A 24,416-nucleotide genomic window follows, 5' to 3' on the forward strand; every position below is an offset into this window, starting at 1 on the left:
CCTGCAAGATCAGGTTCATCAGGTCCTGTCTCGCCCGGAGGCTGTGGGGAGGGAGAGGGAGGAGGAGGAGAGGGAGAAGATGGAGTAGGGAGGAGATGGGCAGTGGGGAGTAAGACAGTGAAGGGAGAGGAGATTTTTGGGGAATAGGGAGAGACACTGATGGAGAGAAGATGATAAGGGAGATATAAAAAAAGAGAGAGCGAGATAGAGAGTAAAAAAAAAGAGTTAAAAAAAAGGGAGAGAAAAGAGAGAGACCCAGAACGACAGCAGAAAGACTATCTCTCTTCAGAAGACTTTTAGCCTTGATGAAAGATTTAGAACAAGATAGACGACTCAACCCACCGAGGGAGACAGAGAGACAGAGGGAAAATGAAGAGAGAAGGAGGAAGGAAGGAGGAGGTAAAGAAGGGAAGGAGGGTGAAAGAAGGAGGAAAAGGAGGGAGTAGAAGGGAAGGAGGGTGAAAGAGGAGGAAGAAGGGGAGTTAAGAGGGAAGGAGGGAGTGAAGAAGAAGGAAGGAGGAGTAAGAGGAGGAAGGAGGGGGGTGAAGAGGAGGAAGGAAGGGTTAAGAGGAATAGGAACGAAAGAGAAATAAATAGAAGGAAGGAAGGAAGAAAGTGTCCATTGGGGGGAGGTTGATGACAGGACAGAGATGAGTAGTAAACATGAATGTGTCGTGTCCCAAGGGAGAAGAAACCTTGTATAAGATAGTGATTATGTGTATGTGTGTGTACGTGTGTGTGTGTGTGTGTGTGAGTGTGGATAAAAATATGTAAATGTGTGTGTGTTTGTGTCTGTATACATACATACATACATACATACATACATACATACATACGTTCCACTGCTTAACTTCTCCCCCTCTTTTACCTCACTATGGAGACTTGAATAGTTTTCTACCTGAGATAACTTCCTTCGTGCCAGTAGAGGTTGGTGTGGCACTGTTGAGAGAAAGAAAAGTGGCACTGGTACTATTCTGAGAGAGAGAGAGAGAGAGAGAGAGAGAGAGAGAGAGAGAGAGAGAGAGAGTCACCCATCCAGCCTCACTGATTCGCCAACTCAATCACCACCCACAACTTCAGCCCCTCTTCCTCCTCCTCTTCCTCTTCTTCCTCCTCCTCCTCTTCCTCTTCTTCCTCCTCCTCCTCCTCCTCCTCCTCCTCCTCCTCGCATCAGTACGTGCTTATGCCGGACGCCGAGGGATTCTCTCCCTTGGTAAGCAGAGACTGAAGAGACCACGAGAGATCCTCAGAGACACAAAGGGAGGACTGAGGGAGACAAGGGAGGAGAGGAGGATGGAGGGAGGACGGGGAGGAGGAAGAGGCAGGGAGGATGGTGGTGGTGGGACGTTCAGAGAGAAAGAGGAGGAGGAGGAGGAAGAAGAAGAGGAGAGGAGGAAGAAGAGGAGCAGGAGGAAGAAGAGGAGGAGCAAGAGGAAGAGAAGGAGACCAGGAGAGTCATCACCACCATTATGCCAATGTTAATCCCGAGTGAGTCTCGCTGTTGACTGATCTTCGTTTTATGGAGTCGAGGATTTTACACGTCTCGTCGACCGGTGATAAAGGCTTAGTAGTGTGGCAGAAGAGGACTGAGAGAGAGAGAGAGAGAGAGAGAGAGAGAGAGAGAGAGAGAGAGAGAGAGAGAGACAACACATCAACACCCCCTCTCCAACACATCTCAACACATATTTACATCAACACACTATTAACTGTCTCACATCTCTTGATCTCTCTTACGTTCAGCTGAGAGACAGACAGACTGACGTTCACCAAGGAGCAAACTTTATGTGTTTATTAATTATTTTGTTATGTAGGGAGATAGGGGGGGAGGGAGACAAGGGGGAGGGAGAAAAAGGGAAGGGAGAAAAAGGGAAGGGAGGGGGGAGAGAAGGACGAAAGGGAGACAAAGGAGGAGACAGAAACATAAAGAAGGGAGAAAGTGGGAGAAAGAGAGACAAAAATGGACAGAGAAAGGGAGAAAAACGGGAAGAGAGAAAAGGGGGATAGAAAGTGAGAAGGAAAAATAAGGGAGTGAGAGAAAGGGGGAGAAAGAGAGGGAGAAGGGAGCATAACCATCCAGGTAGGTGAGAGTATAGTGCTCATTAAGGTAAGGTTAATACAAAAGGTGTCAGGTGTCGCCTCTAATGAGCACCTGGCGTTGGTAAGTGACACGAGGAGATGAGATGAAAATATGACACTGAAATGACACGGAAATGACTGGGAAGTGACACGGAAATGACACAGAAATGACATGGAAATGACTGGGAAATGGCACAGAAATGACACGAAAATGACTGGGAAATGACACAGAAATGACACGGAAATGACACGGAAAAATGACACGGAAAAATGACACACACAAAATATAAAGAAATGAAATGAATTAAAAAAGAGACGCAAAATAGGTAGATAAATAAGAGAGACATAACTAGACAGATGAGAATTATTTAAGGTTTCTCGAATAAAAAAATAAATAGCGTATTATTTTGTTTCCTTTTTATGTAAGGGAGAATTTTCTTATATGTTAATGATGGCGGCTGTGTCAGTGGTAGGGTCGTTTGTTTATGATTCCTGTCTGTCTGTCTGTTTTGCTGTATGTCTGTCTGGGTGTTTGGCTGGGTGTATGTCTGGGTATCTGTCTGGCTTTCTGGTTAAAATAAAAAAAAACACGAAAAAAAAAAACACTGAACAACGAAATCAAACATAAACACATTAACCAACTAAAAAGCGAAAACTAAGACAACAAGACTCAATAAGACCTAGTGTATATATAGTTCCTTACCACAGAAACTATCGTCTTTAAACCCCGTCCGTTCTTGTGTTATACCTTCAAGACTTTTCAGAGGTCTGGTTGGCACTGGGAGGAGGGAGTGTATGTGTGTGTGTGTGTGTGTGTGTCTGTGTGTGTGTGTGTGTGTGTGTGTGTGTGTGTGTGTGTTTCTTTTGTCTGGCCCCACGACAAAGAAACTTACCCTATTCTTAACCTACTCCCTTTTTTTCTTTGGCCGTTTCCTTGACCGCTGAGACGTCCCCTTGAATCTCCTCTTTGGCGAAATTATAAAACATTAAGTCTTTGTGTTTATTTTTTTTCCTTGATTCTCTGTAGCTGGTGAGTGTCATCATCCTGGTTGATTCGTTCTCATATGGCCAATCAGTGTTGAGGTGCATGTGACGTCATAAATGGTAGTGTCGAATTAGATTAACGGGTGTTGATGACGTCATTATTTTTTTTGGGGGGGTGTGTCGACTTTACATCATCATTGACTCTAGATGTTTGATTTGATTTGCGTGCGTGTGTGTGTGTGTGTGTGTGTGTAGCGTGTGTATGTATATATATATGACGTCATACACCTATCCAGAGTGAGTATATATATCGTCATTCTTGTAAACACTGAAGTATATTTTTCCTTACCTCAACAGTCAGTGGGAATGTGTGACGTCATTCTTGTAAACAATGAAAGCTCATTTATCATCTGACCAATAAAAAAAAGGCCAACTCTGACGTCACATATGTAAATCACTAATCTCATTCGCTCTCACCTGGCCAATCACCTGTCTTTAATTTTCAGGTATTTACTTAGCTATAGTTTATTGATAATTAGAGTAGATACTTTTAAGTAATTATAAGTCTGGTTACTTAAGGTGGAGAGAGAGAGAGAGAGAGAGAGAGAGAGAGAGAGAGAGAGAGAGAGAGAGAGAGAGAGAGAGAGGTCAGTGATCTCTCTAGTGTGTAAACCTCTTGATAGATAGATAGATAGAAAAACATTTTCTCCCTCCTTCCACCTCCTCCTCCTCTCCCTCCCCCATTTTCTCCACCTCTTTCCCTTCCTTTCTCCCCATTTCCTCCACCACCTCCTCTCCCTCCTTCCCATTTTCTTCTCCTCCTCTTCCTCCTCCTCCTCCCCCCCCTCTCCCTCCCCTGGTTCTCGACACAATAAGAAACCAGAATAATTCACATCAAAGTTAAGGAAGAGTTTGTTGGTTGGTTTCGGTTGGCAATATGGCGTCCAGCGGGTTATTATGGTGTGTCCCAATGGCGCACACCTCAATACCTGCCATTGTGGTGTTGTCGTCATCACCAGCAACGGCAGCATATTCTTCTTCTTGTTGTTCTTATTCTTGTTTTTGTTGTTCTTGTTCTTGTTTTTGTTGTTCTTGTTCTTCTTCTTGTTCTGCTTATTCTTATTTATTTTATTGTTTCGTATTTTGTATTTTTCGTATTTTTATTATAATTTTTATTTTTATTATTATTACTATTATTATTATTATTATTATTATTTATTGAAGGACGATATTTATAAAAGAATTGAGAACCATTTCTACTTAAAATATGACTCGGGATTTCAAGTGTTTTATCTATGGAACATAATCTTGAAGAAATTTGGTGGAAAGTCATTTTACAGTTTTCATATTTGCTTTTTTTTTTTTTTTTTTAGAAAATTTGTGATTGAAAACGTTATCGGGATATCCTTTTGATTGAGGGAAAGTTCCAATTGAAAACGTTCCCCTGATTGTCATTTTTTTTTCCTTGTCGAAAGTAAGAAGAGTTTTCCCGATTTGGTGATGGAATGTTGTCCTAAATTGAAAATAAGAAAATAGATGAAAAAATATTAGAAAAAAATAGAGTAAATTCAGAAGTAAAGAATAAATTTAAGGTAGAAAGTTATTTATACGTATATGATTTTATATCGGTGCAAAAAAGTTTTCCCAAGATTGTAAATTACAACCCCAAGAAGTTCCCAAGACTGTAAATTACACCCCTAAAAAGTTCCCAAGACTGTAAATGTAACTCCAAAAAAAAAAAGTTCTGATTAAAAGGTGTACCGACGACTCTGGGCTGATTGAGCGCATTGTCATGACGTGCGCGGGGTTCACTATGTTATCCCAGAATTAGCGATTGTCAGTAGGCGAGGCGATAAAGCTGTCAATCCCATTCAGTTGGTGTGGCAAAATTCGACTCTATGATGATGACGCTCAAGGTATGGAGATGGAAAGCGTCGGAGAGAAGGAAGGAAGAAAGGATAGGCGGAAGGAAGGAAGGAAGGATAGGAGGAAGGAAAGAAGGAAGGAAGGATAAGAGGAAGAAAGGATAGGCGGAAGAAGGGATGGGAGGAAGTAAGAAAGGAAGGAAGAAATGATAGGAGGAAGAAAGGAAGGAAGGAAGGAAGGATAAGAGGAAGAAATGATGAGAGGAAGAATGGATGGGAGGAAGGAAGGAAGGAAGGATAGGAGGAAGGAAGGAAGGATAGGAGGAAGAAAGGAGGGAGGAAGGAAGGAAGGGGTTATATTTGCCTAAATTTGTCGACGAATAAGGAGTTAAAATTAATAATAATAATAATAATATGGCGATAATGATGTAAACCTAATAATAATAATGATGAAAATAATGACGATGACGATGAAAGGACGAATATAAAGTGAGTCGTTCATCGTCTTCCTCATCGGTATTAAACTTAGGAAAATCCCTTTACCGATCGTGTCGTGTCCTGTCCTCATGACACTCTCAGAAATCATTTTTTATTTATATCAAGATTTTTTTTTATCATATTTTGAATTTTTTTATTAATATTTTTTTTCAATTTAACAAGATAATATTTTTTTTCGTCTATTTATATATACAACTTTTAGGATTTTTTTATTTGAACAAGAGAAGAAATTTTACTTTTTTTTTTATCATATCAGAATATTTTAGGTTTTTTCTTTATATCCAAATGTTTAATGACTTTTGTTTTCTTCGTATTCAAACCTTTTATGGCTTTTGTTTGTTCATATGTAGAGAAGTTATTTTTTTTAATGGTAAACAATTTAAAGAACTTACTGTTTTTGCCACTAACTTCATTATATTGATCTAATGGTTAAAAATTTTGGTTTAATGGGCTTGAGTTAAACACTATTATTTTCCAGCATAAAAACACATTATTTACTGTGTTTTTCAAATTAATGATGATTCTTAATGGTGATAATGGTGACTTGTGACATGATTGATTAATAGATAATTATAATGGTGAGCTGTAACATGATAGGTAATGGTGACTGGTAACATGATGGATAAACTAATGGTGCTCATGGTGACTTGTGGCGTGTGGTGTTAAGATTATAAAACCATAAAGTCGTAAGGTAGAGGATTTGAACCGCTGTGTTTTTGATGATGTATTAAAACCCTAAAGATACTTTCGTGGAAGGTAGTGTGATAACTTACCGCCAGGGGGGGTGATTATAGCACCTAGTTCGGGGAAGGTAGACACACACACACACACACACACACACACACACACATGATCATCAGCTGACATCGCCCTTACACATATCACTAGTGTCAGCAACTTTATAAACCCGTCAGCACCATCACGATCCATAGTGTCAGCCAGATATTGGTTAATGGTTCCTGACTAAATTATCTCCCTAAACATTGAGACAAATAAACAAATAAATAAACAAATAAAACATGGGACAATAAATAAACCAGATTAAAAAAAAATTAAAAATATAAATAAAATAAATTTTTAAAATTCCACTAAATTAATAAAATACGAAAAATAAAATGATTTAGTAAGAATTAAGTCAAAATCTTTTTCTTCTTCGTCTGGGAAAAGACTATCGAGCATGTAGGGATAGGACCAGGGAGAGAAAGGGAGAGGATCGATGGGAGGGAAGGAAGAGAGGGAGGAAAGGAAGAGAGGGAAGGAGGGAGAGAGGAGAGAGGGGAAGAACGAATAGGGAAGAAGGAGGAAAAAGAATAAGAATGAGAAAGAAATAAATAATAAAAAATACAAATAAAGGAAGCGTTGACGAATGAAACCAGGGAGGAGAGAGAAAGAATAAACGATAGAAATGAAGGAAGAGGAGAAGGAATAGACCTTAGTGGGAGTTTGCTTATTCATTTATTAATCCTATTTTCTCTATTGTTTCCTGGTAGAGAATATTGGATTAAGGGAGGGATTAAGGAGAGGATTAAGGAGGATTTAAATTAGTGTCATTTGGTGTCGCGCGCGCGAGAGAGAGAGAGAGAGAGAGAGAGAGAGAGAGAGAGAGAGAGAGAGAGAGAGAGAGACTGACTATGTACAACAATTCATAAGATCCTATGCCAACCACAACTACCACCACACACACACACACATATGCGTCCCTGTGTCAAAATTTCATCCTTAGAGAGTTTAAAGGAGTCACGCGAGGGCCAACTAAGTAGTTAAGGCCTCAGGATTCTACGCCTTTACTCAATTCTTAAGACACGGGAATATGACCTCTTTTTCCCTATTACTAAAGATTGTTTTTTGTTTGTCATCCGATTTCTATTTTGTAAGGGAGTTTGGTACGTATTGTCTTTATACATAAGGTTTAAATTTATATGTTTGATTTTTTTGGTTTTTTAAGGGGATTTTTTTTCTCAGGGTAATATAACCTTTTTCATCGTTAGGTTAGGTTAGGTTAGGTTAGGACCATATGGTGAGGTTCTTGCGTGTCGTCTTGCACTGCGGGTTGACAGTGCTTATTTTTTGTAATTTTGCTTATCAGACAACAGGAGGGGGAAGGGGGGAGAGGGGGGTGAGGAGGGAGAGTGGGGGGAGGAGGGGGATTACCAACACGCCATATTAACACTTGACAAATTAGTTCGAGTAATTCTCACCTGTTCCAAATTACTGTGTGGATAGTTAGCGACAGGTGATACCAGCACGCCTTCTTGTCATTCAGACGTGACAGGTACGATGGTTCATGACACACACACACACACACATATACATTTATTTTCTAGTTATTATTATTTTTTTGTTGTATAAAGTTTCTCATTTACTGGAAGAAATTGTTCGATGTCATTTTTGGATTGTTGCGTGTTGTTCGGTCTATGAAGGTGATTACTGACTGTTTTCACCTGTGTGTGTGTGTGTGTGTGTGTGTGTGTGTGTGTGTGTGTGTGTGTGTGTGTAAAGCGTTAAAAAAAAACTACTATAGCGATGAAGACGATGGGTGGTATGGGCTCTGAAACTATCAATCATCCGTCCGTGTACTTTATCATGCCCAAGTACGTGACACGGGGATACAAATTGTTATATAAGATGTACTTTGAGGCCATAAAGAGAGATTTTATACATAATTCTTCAAGAGTTTCGATTCTGTAACGTCTTGGAAACACTTCACCTACCTCACCTGTCCTACCTTTACCCATACCTTACTCTCTCCCTTTCACCCTCTACCCCCCCACATAACCTTTCTTTCTCACCCCTCACCCTCCTGTAATTCCCCCCTTCCTCCCTTCCACCCATTCCACCCCCACTCCCCCCCACCCATCAAGGTATGTGTGTACTGAGGTCTGTGGGTTCAAGAGGTAGCGTGTCTTAAGCCAAGGGTTCATCTAGGTAATCCTAAACCCCTCCCTCTCTCTTCTCTCCCCACCTTTCCCCCTTCCTTCCCCCTCCCCTTCCCCCTCCTTTTCTCCTCCCCTCTTTCTTGCGTGTCCTCTGAAATGCGTGAATGCGTGTCTTGAGCAATATTTAAACCCTCTCTTGCGTGTCCTAACAATACGTGTCTTGAGATAGTTCAAATACCCCCTTCATGCGTGTCCAAATAAGTGTCTCTTTACGTGTCTTTGGAAATACTATACGTGCCATGGGTATTTCTTAACCCCATTTACGTGATCCAAACAATGCGTGTCTCAGTTCTTTTACCTTATCTTCTTCACGTGTCTTGGAAATGCGTGTTTTAGTGAGTTTCTATCCCTATATTTTATCTTCATACTACGTGTCCTAGATACTTCTTAACCCATCACGTGTCTTGGAAATGCGTGTTCAGTTCGTATTTATAAGAACTTGCGTGAGGATTGTGTCGCAGTGTTATGAACCCTTGAGAGTTATGGCCTGCTTGGGGAACGCTTGAGGTGAGGTAGAGGTAGTGGTGGGGGAGGTAGTGGTGGGGGAGGTAGTGGTGGGGAGGTGGGGAGGTAGGGGGAGGTGGGGGAGGTAGGTGTGGGGAAGACTCACTCAATGCACCTTTCAATATTGAATGTGATTTTGGACACTGAGGTATGTACGGTGTTTGTGTGTGTGTATGTGTGCGTGTGTACATAGATGTTTATATTCCTGCATTATTGTACACACACACACGCACACACACGCACACACACACATACACATACACACACACACACGCACACACACATACACATACACACACACACACACACACACAAGGCCACTGGTGCAGAGTGTCAGATCAAGACAAAAACACTACATATATGACAAGATATACCGACAAACACACAAACACACAAACACACAAACACAGATGGCAACACATACCCAGACAGTCATCACAGCATCATCATAAGAGCTACACGTTATCCAATACTTTACTCCATCCTCAAGTTGTCGTCTCGGGTAAACAAACAAAACAAACAAACAAACAAACAAACACACAAACACACAATATATCCAAACAAAAAAACAAAGAAAACAATCGAATAAACAATAAAAAAACAAAAACAAAAAAACTAAAAAACTAAACAAACAAACAAAAGGGGTATGTAGGGGTGACGTCATGTGTATGTGTGTGTGTGTGTGTGTGTGTGTGTGTGTGTGTGTGTGTGTGTGTGTGTGTGTGTGGCAGGTTGCATGTACACTGTTTCCTTCACCTGACGGAATGACGTAAGAATTTGACAGGTATTACAACTACAGTGTGTTCCTTCCGTCACTTACCTGTCAAGGAGGAGAGGAACTATAGCCCTTGTGTGTAGACTTATTAAGGGTTAAAAAGTTCATTGGATGATCTGTGGAATATAAGCTTCTTCTTCTGCTCTCTCCCCTTCCTCTTCCCTCCCTCACTCTCTCCCTCTCTTTCTCCCTCACTCTCTCCCTCTTTTTCTCCCTCCCTCTCTTTCTCCATCACTCTCTCCCTCCTTCATAGTGACAAATGCTGAAAACATTATTAAGTTGTGTGTGTGTGTAGCCAAGCCCGCCTCCCAAGACGTGTGGGAAGAAGGAGGGGGAGGAGGAGGAGGGGATGAAGAAGAGGAGGAAGAGGAGGGGATGAAGAAGAGGAAGAAGAAGAAGAGGAGGAGGAAGAGGAAGAAGAAGAGGAGGAGGAGGAGAAGAAGGAAGAGGAGGAGGAGGAAGAGGAGGGGATGAAGAAGAGGAGGAAGAGGAGGGATGAAGAAGAGGAAGAAGAAGAGGAGGAGGAAGAAGAAGAGGAGGAGGAGGAAGAAGAGAAGAAGGAAGAAGAGGAGGAGGAGGAAGAGGAGGGGATGAAGAAGAGGAGGAAGAGGAGGGGATGAAGAAGAGGAAGAAGAAGAAGAGGAGGAGGAAGAGGAAGAAGAAGAGGGAGGAGGAGGAGGAGGAGGAAGAAGAAGAGGAGGAGGAGGAGGAGGAAGAAGAAGAGGGAGGAGGAGGAAGAGGAGGAGGAGGGGAAGAGGAGGGGATGAAGAAGAGGAGGAAGAGGAGGGGATGAAGAAGAGAAGAAGAAGAAGAGGAGGAGGAAGAGGAAGAGGAGGAGAGGAGGAGAGAGGGAGAGGAGGAGGAGGAGGAGGAGGAGGAGGAAGAAGAAGAGGAGGAGGAGGAAGAGGAGGAGGAGGAAGGAGAGGATGAAGAAGAGGAGGAGGAGGAGGAGGAAGAAGAAGAAGAGGAGGAGGAAGGAGAAGAGGAGGAGGAGGAGGAGGCCATTTCCGTATTTATTTACATATTTCCTTCTCATGGGTGATTTGACTAACGAGCGATGTCATTGGTGGATGGTGGTGTAGTTATGGATGGTGATTAGGAGGCCACGGAGAGGTTAGGTGGGGGGGGAGGGGTGTATAGGAGTGGTAATCAGGTGTTGGTTGAGAGACGAGGTGGACAGGTGTAAGGATTTAGGATTTCAATCAGGTGGCACTAGGTGTGGGCCTGTCAATAAGATGGAAATATGTTACCTTCCTTCCTTCCTTCCTTCCTTCCTCCCATATTTTATTTACAAGTCATGTGGTTAGGTTAGGTTGATATAAACAACAACGGGATAGAGAGAGAGAGAGAGAGAGAGAGAGAGAGAGAGAGAGAGAGAGAGAGAGAGAGAGATTTACCTCACTCGCTCGTTTTAAGTGATTTATGAAGACTGTTTGGTTTCCGACATTCTGATTGGCTTATTTTTAGATGACGTCACTGTGCTTCATAGGGCTGACAGCTTATGTCATTAATGTCGCGTTATTCTGAAATTTTCATCCGTTGACTTAGACTACGTGAAGGTGTTATCAGAGGGGTTAACTCAGGTGAACTTTACGTTGTTTGGGTTAAAATGATTTTGTCTGTTGGTAATTTTCCAGCCAATATGAATGATTCTTTGCTTCAGCCGTGACGTAATGGAATGACGTCATATAAATGGACCAATCACTACTTCTATACAGGATAGTCCAACATAAATAGACCAATCATAGTTTTTGTTTACAGTGACGTCACATCAGGGTGTTGACGGTCAAATAAGCCGAGATAAATCGTTCTCCGGCTGTCGGCTGTATAACAAAAGCCTTATTGTTTAGTTTCGATAGTTTTGATCAAAGCCGAATTGTGTGTTTGTTTTGTTTTTGAATGTTTTTGTTATTGTTCTTGTCCTTAAATATTTATGTTAATTAATAGTTTTGTTTGTTATAGTGTTAGGTAATTGAGAGAGAGAGAGAGAGAGAGAGAGAGAGAGAGAGAGAGAGAGAGAGAGAGAGAGAGAGAAAGAACATAACACGTACTCCTATAGGATAATACACACACACACACACACACACACACACACACACACACACAGGGGAGGGGGGTGTGGAAAGAGGGAGGAGGAGGAGAAGAGTGGGGAGAGAGGGAGGGTGAGGAGGAAGAGGAGAAGGGGGAGGGGAGAGGAGGATGTATATAGCGACTCAAGATGCTGCAAGATGCTGCTAACATCTGTGTGTGTGTGTGAAGCTGTCAACCCACTCTCCTCCAACACCTCTCCTCACGCTCTCCCTCCTTCCCTCCTCCTCACCTCCCTACTCTCTCCTCCCTCTCCCCACCCTCCCCTTGCTTATAAGTCTGTGGCGTGTGTCCTCATGAACGTCCACACACACACACACACACACACACACACACACACACACACACACACACAAGCCAGGGAACACTCTGTATGCTGTCGAGTATGTCTCTGTGTATGCTGGAAGTTTTTTGATGTTATACTCTGTGTCGGAATATATTTTGCCTCCCCCCCCTTCCTCCCCCACCCCCCCCCTCTTCCCCATCCCCTTTCCACTTCACCCCCCACCCATTTTCCTCACCTTCTCCACACTGCCCTCACCCACATTCTACTCTTCCCCACGTCACCTACCCCTACTCCATCTCCCCACCACCTTCCCCCCTTACCCCCACTCTAATCTATTATGATACACAATATGTTAAGGCCGCGAATGGGTACAGTGGGGGGGGGCTGATGTCGTCTCCATTACAAGATTGCGGGAAAGAGACAAAATCGCGTCTAGCAGAGGGAATCTGAGACGGATTTACATAAATATACAGTTTGCATAATCCTGAAATGGTTAAAACTTTACATCAAAACTTCTGCTTGCTGGGAGACACCCCAGGTTAGCGCGTCATCTGCTGGTGGTGCTGGTGGTTGATGTGGTAATGGTGGTTGGTGGTGGTAATGGTGGTTGGTGGTGGTAATGGTGGTGGTGGTGGTGGTTTAATTGGTGGTATGGTGGTTGATGGTGGTAATGGTGGTTGGTGGTTAATGGTGGTTGATGGTGGTGAGTGGAAATGGTGGTTTGGTGGTGGTGCTGGTGGTTGATGGTGGTTGGTGGTGGTAATGGTGGTTGGTGGTGGTAGTGGTGGTTGATGGTGGTAATGGTGGTTGGTAGTGGTGGTTGGTGTTATATCCTGTTGGTGCTTGTATAGTTAGGAATGTGGTGGTAATAGTGGTGGTAAGTGGTGGTGGCAATAGTGTTGATAGTAGTAGTAGTAGTAGTAGTAGTAGTAGTGTTAATTACAGGTGAAAGAGGTATGTTGTCGACATAAACATTCGTTAAATATTGGAAAATTTTACCCTCTTTTCTCTCCTCCTCCCCCCCCCTTTTTGCTTCCTTCTCCTTCCCGTATCTCCCCTTTCCTTTTTCCATTTTCTCTCCTTTTCCTCCTTACCTTTCCCTACCCTTCCTTACTTCTCCTCTCCTTCTCTCCTTCCTTATATCTCTCTTTCTCCTTCTCTCCTCCATCTTTCCTTCCCTCTCCCCTCCTCTCCGCCCTTCCCTTCCCCTCCTCCTTCCCTCTCCCCCCCTTCCCCTCCTCCTTCCCCTCCCCTACCTCCCCTACTCCTCTTCTTCCTTACCCTCCCCTCTCTCTCACCCCCTCTACGCTAGGGAGAGTCAGCTGCTCGGTAGGTTAAGTTACCCCTGAAGTCTCGGTTATGACGTATGTTTGTTTACACAGATGGAGAAGACAGATTTAATTATACCATATATATATAGCTCATGTACCGAGTCCGTCCACCAGGGGTATATTGGTATATATATATAGTATAACCACAGTATATATGTAGAAATACCTATTGCTTAATTATATCATATTTAGCTGATATACTGAGTTCCTGTACTAATGTTATATTCTGGTATAATTATTGACAATATATAGAAGTTTGAGTATATTTTAATGTATATTCTTAATTAAGGTTCCATGTGTGTTTGGTATATTTGGATATATTGAGTATATCTTTTGTTTGTGGTTATATTTTAGATGTTGGTTATATGTTAGAGATATTATTTAAGGATATATGATATATTTGAGTGTTTTATATTGTTTTTAATTAAGGTATATTTTCAGGTATATTGGAGTTGAAATATAAAACAGTTATATTGGACACACACACACACACACACACACACACACACACACACACACACACACACACACTCCATAACATAGCTAATTAATCCCCATAAAAACTTAACTAATAACATGATTTTAATTCCAGGTCACACGATGGTTAGGTCAGATGTGCATTCTACTTGGCTCATGGCACCTAACAACCCAGCGCCACACTCAGGTAACTACCACAATACTCTAGGGTCCATTAGGCAGTTGTTTCTGTACCTGGCTTTCGACCTTATGAATGAGGATGGTTTAGCACTATCTTGAGGGGTTAGGAAGGCTCTTAGGGATTATATTGAAACTGTTGCCATATGGTGATCACTTTAAAGGTTAGGTTTGGTTTGGTTTTGTTAGGTTAGGTTAGGTTAGGTTAGATCATGAATAATACAGGTATGATAACGAAGGTATGATGTAAGTTGCTGAGTCTAAATTTGTGCTGACAGCTGACAGTGATGATGATATGTCAGAAGCCGCCATGGGTCAGCCTTTTAATTTGCCTGACCCCTAAATAACCTCCAGCTGACCTGACTCCTTGGGGGGGCATTATTGACCTGAGATGGGAGGGGATTAAAATACAGTTAAGGGTGATGTTAGAATATCAGGAACTCTCTCTCTCTCTACCTGGACTACATTAAGTATCGGAGGAGTGATTAATTACTTACCTGTTTCTCTAGTAATTTCACCTGAGCTGTCACAAGATAACAGGCTCAGGTAATATACATTATATAAACAAATTATATAAATTGTTCCTCGCGATAACAGTTGTGATTATAGGTAATTATTGTTCTCTGTGTGTTGATTTATGAGTTACTGTTATAAAAAGATAATTGGGAGGTGTGTGTGTGTGTGTGTGTGTGTGTGTGTGTGTGTGTGTGTGTGTGTGTGTAAAGGAATTGATAAACGTAGAACTAAGTAATGGTGATAATAATTATAGTCCTTGGGATAATGAATAGATAGATAGATAGATAGATAGATAACAGGAACTCTACCAAATGACCTCGTTAATGACCGGAAGTGAACTAGTTATCGCCGATAGATGTCTGAATCACGTCTGGAACACGTCGGTTCTTAGACACAAAAGGTAAACAAAATATTCATTACGTCAGAGTTGGGCGTGGCTTCGGGCTGCCAGGTGACCAATCATCGAGCAGTATATTTTTTTCTCTTTTTCTTTCAACACAGCGTCTTAACCAATGGGCTTCCACCTGATTCTTGGAGGAGACGCTGGTTAGGTTACGTTAGGTTAGGGTTAGGGTTAGGTTAGGGTTAGGTTAGGGTCAGGTTAGGGTTAGGTTAGGGTTAGGTTAGGGTTAAGTTGTTGTTGTCAGTATTGTTATTTATCCACTTACCTCCCTCCTTTCTCCCTCTCTCCCTTCCTCTCTCTCTCCCTCCCTCCCTCATCTCTTCCCCTCTCTCCTATTTATCCCTCCAAATCAGCCTCCTCCCTCACTGCCTCTGAAATTATACCTCCTCCTCCCCCCCTTCCCTCTCCCCCTCCTCTCCCCCTCCCCTCCCACTCCCTCTTCCCTCTCCCCCTTCCCTCGCTATCCGCCATTATTTTACGCATAGTCATGATATTCTGAAGAGGGGTGCACTTTTCAATGAAAGATGCCTCCCCATCCTTCCCCCCCTCTTTTCTTTCCCTATTTATTCCCTCTCCTCTTCCTCCCAACCCTACCCTTCCTTCCCCACCCTCCTATTTCTCCTTCCTTCTCCCCACCCATAATTTCTCTCTCCACTCTCCTTTCTTTCCCCACTCCACCCTCTCCTCCTCACTTTCTCCCCACCATTTCTCTCCACCTTCCTTTCCCCACTCCACTCCCCCCTCTCCACCTCCTTCCTTCCCCACTCCACCCTCTCCCTCCCCACCTCCCTCTCCCCATCTCAGGTCATATAAGACTAGTTTCACACCCCATTACCTCTTGTAAAATGAAGCTCCAACAATGAGACAAAAATATATATACGTCTTTATGTCAACAGCAGTGTTTATACACATATGAGAGAGACACCAGTTTATATAGCTATTGAAATTTGTATATATTTTATTTATATATATATAGCGATGGGAAATAATATAACGATATATATTAACCAAGGGGAAAAATATATCTGTTATATGACGGTGATATATAATAGGTAATATATATTCAGGTGTTTATATATATCATTAACCTTTAAGGGAATGTTTATAGGTAAAGAATTTGGAGATTTTGTCTATTTTTTTTTTGGTTTATCTTGAGGAACCGTTTTCCTTCTCAGGTTGTGTCTTTCAGAAAATGGCGACACCTGTGTGGTGGTGGTGGTGGTGGTGGTGGTGGTGGTGGTGGTGTGGTGGTGGTGGTGGTGGTGGTGGTGGTGGTGGTGGTGGGTGGTGTGGTGGTGGTGGGTGCAGTGGTGGTGGTGGTAGGTAGTGGTGGTGGTGGTGGTAGTGGTGGTGGTGGTGGTAGTGGTGGTGGTGGTGGGTAGGTGGTGGTGGTAGGTGGTGGTGGGTTACAGAGAGAGAGAGAGAGGGAGAGAGAGAGAGAGAGAGAGAGAGAGAGAGAGAGAGAGAGATTATTTGCATCTGTTCTACATAAATACATAAAATGTTTATACTGGCTTATATCTAAGACGGTGTATTCTTCAGTGGTGGTGGGTCGTGGTGGTGGGTTATGGTGCGTCGTTGTGGTGGGTTGTAGTGGGTTATGGTGGGTCGTGGTGGGTTATGGTGGGTCGTGGTAGGTTAGGTTAGGTTAGGTTATGAGTAATTATAACCCAGAGTACATTTTACATATAACAACTTTTCTCATCCTAATTCTCCATCACATTCAACCAACACGTACAGTTTATCCTCCATATAACGAATTCTCTCTATATAATCCGTTAAATGAAGGGTTTTATAGCTAACGGACCCTTGATATAACGGACTTTCATCTCTATATAGTCCGTCTCTTGGGTTTGGTTGTGTGGTTGAGTGGTTATGGTGGTGGTTCTTATGGTGGTGTGGTTGTGTTGGTGGTGTGGCTATTGTGGTGGTGAGGTGATGTGGTTAAGGTGGTGGTTGTTGTTGGGGGTGTGGGGTGTGGTGGCGGTGGTGGTTGTTGGTGGTGTGGTTGTAGTTGTTGTGGTGGTTGTTGGTGGTGTGGTTGGGTGTGGTGGTGGTGGTTGTTGGTGGTGTGGGGTGTGGTGGTGGTGGTTGTTGGTGGTGTGGTTGTAGTTGTGGTGGTGGTTGTTGTTGGTGGTGTGACTGTGGTGTGACTGGTATGGTGTCACTATGGTGTAACTGGTGTACATGAAACTATTCCAATTAATTTATATATTTACCTAAACATATATCTGACGTCACTTATTCATTATATTTTATACAAATAGCTGAATAATTTTGTTTATATAGATTTCAATATATCTACCTATTTATATAACTAATATAAATCAATATCAAACATAACCATATATATACGAATGTTTTTATATGAATTTATATAGTATGTATAATAACTATTCACAATGTTTATGATAATTTATGTGATGACGTATCTTACATGTCTTTACTCTGATGGGATTGGTCAACACACCATCTTACCTGTTAATGAGTCCGCTGCAGTAAGGTCTACCTGTTGGGTGACTTGGGTAATTCATCTGTTTTACCTGTGTTCTCGTTTGCTTTGTTTACGTTCGTGTGTGTGTGTGTGTGTGTGTGTGTGTGTGTGTGTGTATTTTAGTGTTATGTATGTATTTTTGTTATGTATGTATTTTTGTTATGTATGTATTTTTGTTATGTGTGTTTTTGTTGTTATGTACGTATTTTTCCTTTATGTCGTGTATGTATTTTATTCATTCATGTCTGTATGTATAATTTTTGTCTATGACGTATACAATATGTTCTGTTTCACTATTATCTATGTCTTCAAGTCATATATGTGTTGTATTTCCTCTCTACTTAGTGTTGTATTTCCTCTCTACTTAGTGTTGTATTTCCTCTCTACTAAGTGTTGTATTTCCCCTCTACTTAGTGTTGTATTTCCTCTCTACTAAGTGTTGTATTTCCTCTCTACTTAGTGTTGTATTTCCTCTCTATTTAGTGTTGTATTTCCTCTCTACTTAGTGTTGTATTTCCTCTCTACTAAGTGTTGTATTTCCTCTCTACTTAGTGTTGTATTTCCTCTCTACTTAGTGTTGTATTTCCTCTCTACTAAGTGTTGTATTTCCTCTCTACTTAGTGTTGTATTTCCTCTCTACTAAGTGTTGTATTTCCTCTCTACTTAGTGTTGTATTTCCTCTCTACTTAGTGTTGTATTTCCTCTCTACTTAGTGTTGTATTTCCTCTCTACTTAGTGTTGTATTTCCTCTCTACTTAGTGTTGTATTTCCTCTCTACTTGTGTTGTATTTCTCTCTACTTAGTGTTGTATTTCTCTACTTAGTGTTGTATTTCCTCTCTACTTGTTGTATTCTCCTCATTTCTCTCTACTTAGTGTTGTATTTCTCTCTACTAGTGTTGTATTTCCTCACTCCTCTCTACTTAGTGTTGTATTTCCTCTCTACTTAGTGTTGTATTTCCTCTCTACTTAGTGTTGTATTTCCTCTCTACTTAGTGTTGTATTTCCTCTCTACTTAGTGTTGTATTTCCTCTCTACTTAGTGTTGTATTTCCTCTCTACTTAGTGTTGTATTTCCTCTCTACTTAGTGTTGTATTTCCTCTCTACTTAGTGTTGTATTTCCTCTCTACTTAGTGTTGTATTTCCTCTCTACTTAGTGTTGTATTTTTCTCAATAACATGTATGAATTATTTACCTTAAGAGTTCAGTATTAGTCTTCCTGTTCTTGCTTGCAACTTCCTCATCTTCTGTTGCTCCTCCTGATGCTTGCAATTTGTCATCACTTCAGCACCTGATCGATCCTACGGCATCCTACGGCATCCTACGGCATCCTACGACATCCTGCGAGAGCCCACGAGAGCCTACGACATCCTGCTGCATCCTACAAGATCCTACGAAAGCATACGACATGTTGCAATATTCTGAGACCTCCTATGACATCCTAAGATATCCTACGACATCCTACGACATCCTATTTTGCCCTATGACGGCTCCCCGGTTAGCGAGGTATAGAGTTCCTACGTGGCAAGGACCGTAGGAACTTCATACCGTGCTCTTTGGGAGAGTCTCAATTCTTCGAGGGTAAATTGCATCCTACGACACCTTACGACATCCTGCGAGATCCTACGAAAACCTGCAAGATCCTACGCCAACATGAGACATCCTTCAGCATCCTACAACATCATCCAACAACCTCCAACACCCTACAACATCCCATAATATCCTACAATAAACCAGAATAAAAAAAAACTTACTAAATAATATCCAAATAAAAATAAAATCTTTAAATAATAATAAAAAAAAAAATCCTTCTCTAAATATAAATATAAACGAAATTGATGATAAAAAAATATAATAATAATAAAAATATTTGATGAAAAGGTCAAAAGAAACAAGTCATTGAAATGGTTGCGTCGTGGAATCTAAGTTGTGGGATTATTACGGTAGAAGGAGAACGACAACCAGAATAGTGTTTAACTACCATAAGCTCTAAGGCTTATATACAGAACTTAGCTCTATAAACGGTATATCTTATAAATATATCAACTGAGAAATATATCAATTATATCCCTTATATATCATCTATAATCCCCTATAATGAATAAGCTATACATTCAACGTTATATAATTACGGTATTTTGTAACCTGGAGTGGTAGTTATGGTATAAATTTCAATATTACTGTAATTAGTGTATTTGGTATTAATATGTACTTTTAGGCCTAATGTATCTTAATATAGGCCTTCTCTATGTAAACTCTATGTAAGTGTTCTTAAATAATAGATGTACTGTAGTTTTTTTATAGATATTTTTAGGCCTATGGTATTCAGTATTTATAATTGTCAATGTTATTTTTATCAATATATGTATAATTTGATTCCAGTGATATATATATAGGCCTATTGTATCTATATTTTATTAAAGTTTCAGGTTAATTTATTTCCCTATCTATTATCTCTAAGTTATTCCTTTGGTTATAAAATCGAAATCAAATACCACAAGAATAAATAAGAAATTAAGTAAATGAATCATAAAAAAATATTCATAAATTTCCCTAAAAGATTAAATATTGAACTTTTTTTTTTCATTACGTTTTACTGAGTTTTATTACAAGTGAAATAAATGGCATAAATGTTTAAGAAAATACAAATTATTTCTCACTCAATAATGAATTAAAACGGATTATTTACTTGATGGCTATATATAATTGTTCAACTGGCCATATAATCAACCCCCTGGCCATATAATCAACCCCCTGGCCATATAATCAATCCCCTGGCCATATAATCAATCCCCTGGCCATATAATCAATCCCCTGGCCATATAATCAATCCCCTGGCCATATAATAATCAACCCATATAATCAATCCCCTGGCCATATAATAATCAACCCAGCCACACAGATCACGGGCCGCTAATCCAATCCACGTCCAGTTAACCTATATACGTACACGGACGCTGCGATACTGTACGGCCCAATTTACGGACGTTTGCAGTCACTGAGGAAAACGGAGCAGTATAGCCTTGTATTCCCGCAACTGTATTTCATCTATAAGTACAATTAATGTTGGTTAGGTTAAGTTTATGGAATTAGTAATATTGAAATAATATTGATAATTATAGTAATATGTATACAGTCAAATACTAAAGCATATTCACCCCTCCCTTTGAGCCACGAACCTTAAGATTCGAACTCGTGAACCCGAAGCAGTACCCATAAATGTCTTCGGATTCATATATCTAAATGTTAGGGGCTCGTGATTCAAGCCGGAGAAACGAACCGAATTTTTGTAGTTATGTTGTATCGCTGTAGCCTCGATGTATTCCCCGCGCTAGTCAACACCTAAACTACCTGGTATATTTTCTAACTACCTAAACAAAATTAAATACCTATCTATCATCCTTATTTTAATTTTAATTTATTACTATTGAGTTTTATTGATATTATTCTTATTTTTATGAGTGGGAAATTATTTAAACTATGAAAATATGTAAATATAATATTATATTGTGTTAAATAGCTCTAGTTAATCTAAATTGTTATATTATAGTTTATTAAATTTTGTTTCTATGTTAATATCCGTGATTTATCGTTATTTTAACTTAATAATACACTCCAAATTGAGTCTTTATAACGAGGATATATGAGTGAGGACATATATGCTGCCATATATTGCTTACGTTACGAGTCCTATACCTTGAACAGTATATATAATAATAATAAGCACTAAATGCATACATACATACATACATACATACATACATACATGCATACATACATACATACATACATACATACATACACTGACTCTGTCCCTTCGACTATCCTAACAAGAGAATATATTTGGAATTTTTTTCTTTAATGAGAAATATTCATAATTATCTAAGGTTAATTGATAATAATTGAATTTACTGCCATGATACACCTTGTGGGAAAAAGTGACTTACCTGAGCGGCTGACAGGTAATTGATACGGTGGGTCGTTAGTCTTTACCTGTGTGTGTGTGAGGGAACGGCCAGGTAACATTGTCTCCGTGTGTGTGTGTGTCAGTGTCAGTTTGTCTTTGTACGTGTTACAGTGTGGATCTAGATTTACACGCATCGAGCTGGTACGTGAACTGGACTTAATGGTAAGTTTTTTGTATTCTGTTTGTAGTGTTTTTGTTATTGTTGTTGTAATGTTAGTTAGTAGTGAAGATGATTGTTGGTGTTAAGTTGGTCTGTTGATTTGTTATATAGTGTGTTTAATGTAGAATTTTGGTGTTTACAGAGTCCCTTGATGTTTGTGTTTACTGAATGTGATTATACAGCTCATATATTAATTTCTTACACACACACACACACACACAAACACACACATCCTTGAGGAATCTACACATCCACAAAACCTGACTCTACATACCATCACATTCTACACATTAATGTTATTCTCAGCCATACACCCTGTCACGTTCCCTCAAGAGCTCCAAGCGAGGGTGTAAAGACACATCACGTACACTTGTGGGCTGTGTGTGTGTGTGTGTGTGTGTGTGTGTGGAGGTGATGAGGAGTTTCTTTTGATATTTTTTCTCAATGTGTATTTTTTCTAAGGGACTCTGAGCATTAATATTAAGGGAGAGTGTGTATATAATAATTTGGGGGTGGAATCTGTAAATATAAACATCTAGGGTAGGGTAGGGTAGGGTAGGGTAGGGCAGGGTAGGGTAGGGTAGGGTAGGGTAGAGAATTTAAATTTGAATTTTGCCGCTGACAGCAGCTAGTTTACTGTGCACCCCCATACTCCTCTTGGAGGGGTAGCGCAAAGGGGATTACAGAGTAGAGGCCACAAGGGTGTTTATCAGACCACAGTGGTGAGGATAGTGTGGCGGTGAGTGTTACACAGTATTGCCAGTACATTGTTTGTTTAAGTCGGTACATAGAAGTTTGTTTAGGTACTAGATGCCAAGTGTGGATACAGCCTTAGTATATCAGCTACCTTGTCATCAGAGATAAAGTGCTGTGACATTGCATGCACAGTGTGCTTGGATCTGCCCCTATAAGGTTTTATTTTTTCACAGTCTAAGACGTAGTGTTGGAGTGTGTGGCCATATGTCTGGCCACACACTTTACATTTAGTTTTGTTCACATCTGCCTGAGGAACATTCTGCCAGAGGTACTTATATCCTAACCTTAGTCTAGCGGTTACAACATCTTGTAATCTAATGATCTTGTTACTTGCTCCATATACATGTTTCACTTGATACATCTCATCATAGTAAACAATGGATTGAGTAGTCCCTGTTTGCACTTGTCTACTGGCTTCAAATTCATCAACAAATTCTTTTCTGCTTATAGTTTTAAGGGTTCTGTTCGAGAGTCCTAGATTATATTCAACATTGTCATTGTTGGACGCGAGTTTAGCTAAGGCATCAGCTCCTATCATGTTGACTGAGGCCCATGTGAGAGGGGAGCCACAGCAGCTTGATCCTGACACCCCCGTCAACAACACACATATGGTTAGGTTAGGTTAGGTTAGGTTAGGTTAGGTTAGGTTAGGTTAGGTTAGGGTGGTTAATCTTCACGCGAAATAAGCTGGGTGTTTAATATTCAAAATTTATATTAGTGTTATGGTGAAGCTGATTAGATACTCAAACACGGACAAACCTTGTGTGTATGTGTGTGTGTGTGTGTGTGTGTATGTATATGTGTGTGTGTGTGTGTGTGTGTGTATGCGTGTGTGTGTGTGTGTATGTGTGTGTGTGTGTATGTATGTGTGTGTGTGTGTGTGTGTGTATGTATGTTTATGTATAGGTGGGTATATATGAAGTATGTATGTGTATGAATGTATGTATATATGCATGTATACCCGTGTATATGGGTATAGTAATACACATGTACGTATATATGTATGTGCGTAAGTGTGCATATGTATATAGGTACACAGGTGTATATATGTAATTACAGTATATATAAGTGCGTATGTGTGCGTATATATCAAATGTGTACGCATATAAGTCAGCCCAACATGTCTCTCAAACCGGAAATCCGTTCTAAGTCCCGCCCCCTTCCCCTCTTCCTCAACGCTGATTGGTTCAACGTATACGCTCGTTTGTTTAGCCCCCGCCTATAAACGCCTGCCGTGGTTGGGTCGTTACGAGTGTTAAAGGAAGGTCACAATTACAAACGGCTTTAATTGTAGTTTGGAGTGGCTGGGGGGGGGGGGGTGAATGAGTCCAAGTTGCATTGTGTTGAAATTTTGTTTTTGCTTTTGTTGTTGTTAATGATTGTTTTATATGTTCTTTCTTTCTTTCTTTCCTTCTTTCTTTCTTTCTTTCTTTCTTTTTTACCATCAAGAAATATACAATTATCCATCATTAAAAAACAAAAATAAAACCATAAATAAATAATAGAACAAAAAACAAAAACAAAAACAAACGAAATAAAATAGAAAACAAAAACAATAATAAAAAAATAAATAAAAAATAAATAAAATAACAAAAGTCAATTAAAATCGATATATTTCACTGTTATAATATATTTCATTACCTGTGTTAAGTCAGTTCATATACCTGCCTCTACTGACTTGACTGAAGGTGTTATTGTCTATGCGGGGTTATTACCAGTGTGGGTTAAAGCATCTTGTGGGTTAATGGTTAATTTTTTTTCAGATATTTGGGGTTATAAAAGTTGTGATTTAGTCTATAACTGGTTGTGATTTTTACGACGGTTGATGATTTGGTAATTGAATAACAACAATAACAATAACAAGTACAACAATATTAAGAACAAGAAGAAGAAGAACAACAACAACCATCACCCTCACCACCACAACAACAACAACAACAATCACCACCACCACTCTCACCATCACCACAACAACAACAACAACAACAACAATCACCACCACCACCACCACCACTATCACCATCACAACAACAACAACAATCACTACCACCACCACCACCACCACCACTATCAACACAACAACAACAATCTACCACCACCACCACCACCACCACTATCACCCATC

General features: G+C 40.4%; 1 protein-coding gene across 6 annotated transcripts in view; it reads left to right on the plus strand.

The window, feature by feature from the left end:
• Positions 1–24,416, plus strand: part of LOC121879395 — a 355,762-nt gene that overhangs the window by 32,486 nt on the left and 298,860 nt on the right. For 3 of the 6 annotated variants that reach the window (XR_006091322.1, XR_006091321.1, XM_042386017.1), the window contains one exon: positions 13,936–14,007. Coding sequence is in view for 4 of the 6 variants with exons in the window: in XM_042386017.1 (XP_042241951.1) it covers positions 13,936–14,007 (72 nt within the window). In the remaining 2 variants the exon portion in view is untranslated. Of the gene's footprint in view, positions 1–13,935; positions 14,008–18,696; positions 19,824–24,416 lie in introns of those variants that run through there. The other 3 variants (XM_042386016.1, XM_042386014.1, XM_042386015.1) reach the window with 3 other exon arrangements.

This window comes from Homarus americanus, unplaced genomic scaffold, assembly GCF_018991925.1.
Source record: "Homarus americanus isolate GMGI-L3 unplaced genomic scaffold, GMGI_Hamer_2.0 scaffold30768, whole genome shotgun sequence".
Taxonomy (NCBI): domain Eukaryota; kingdom Metazoa; phylum Arthropoda; class Malacostraca; order Decapoda; family Nephropidae; genus Homarus; species Homarus americanus.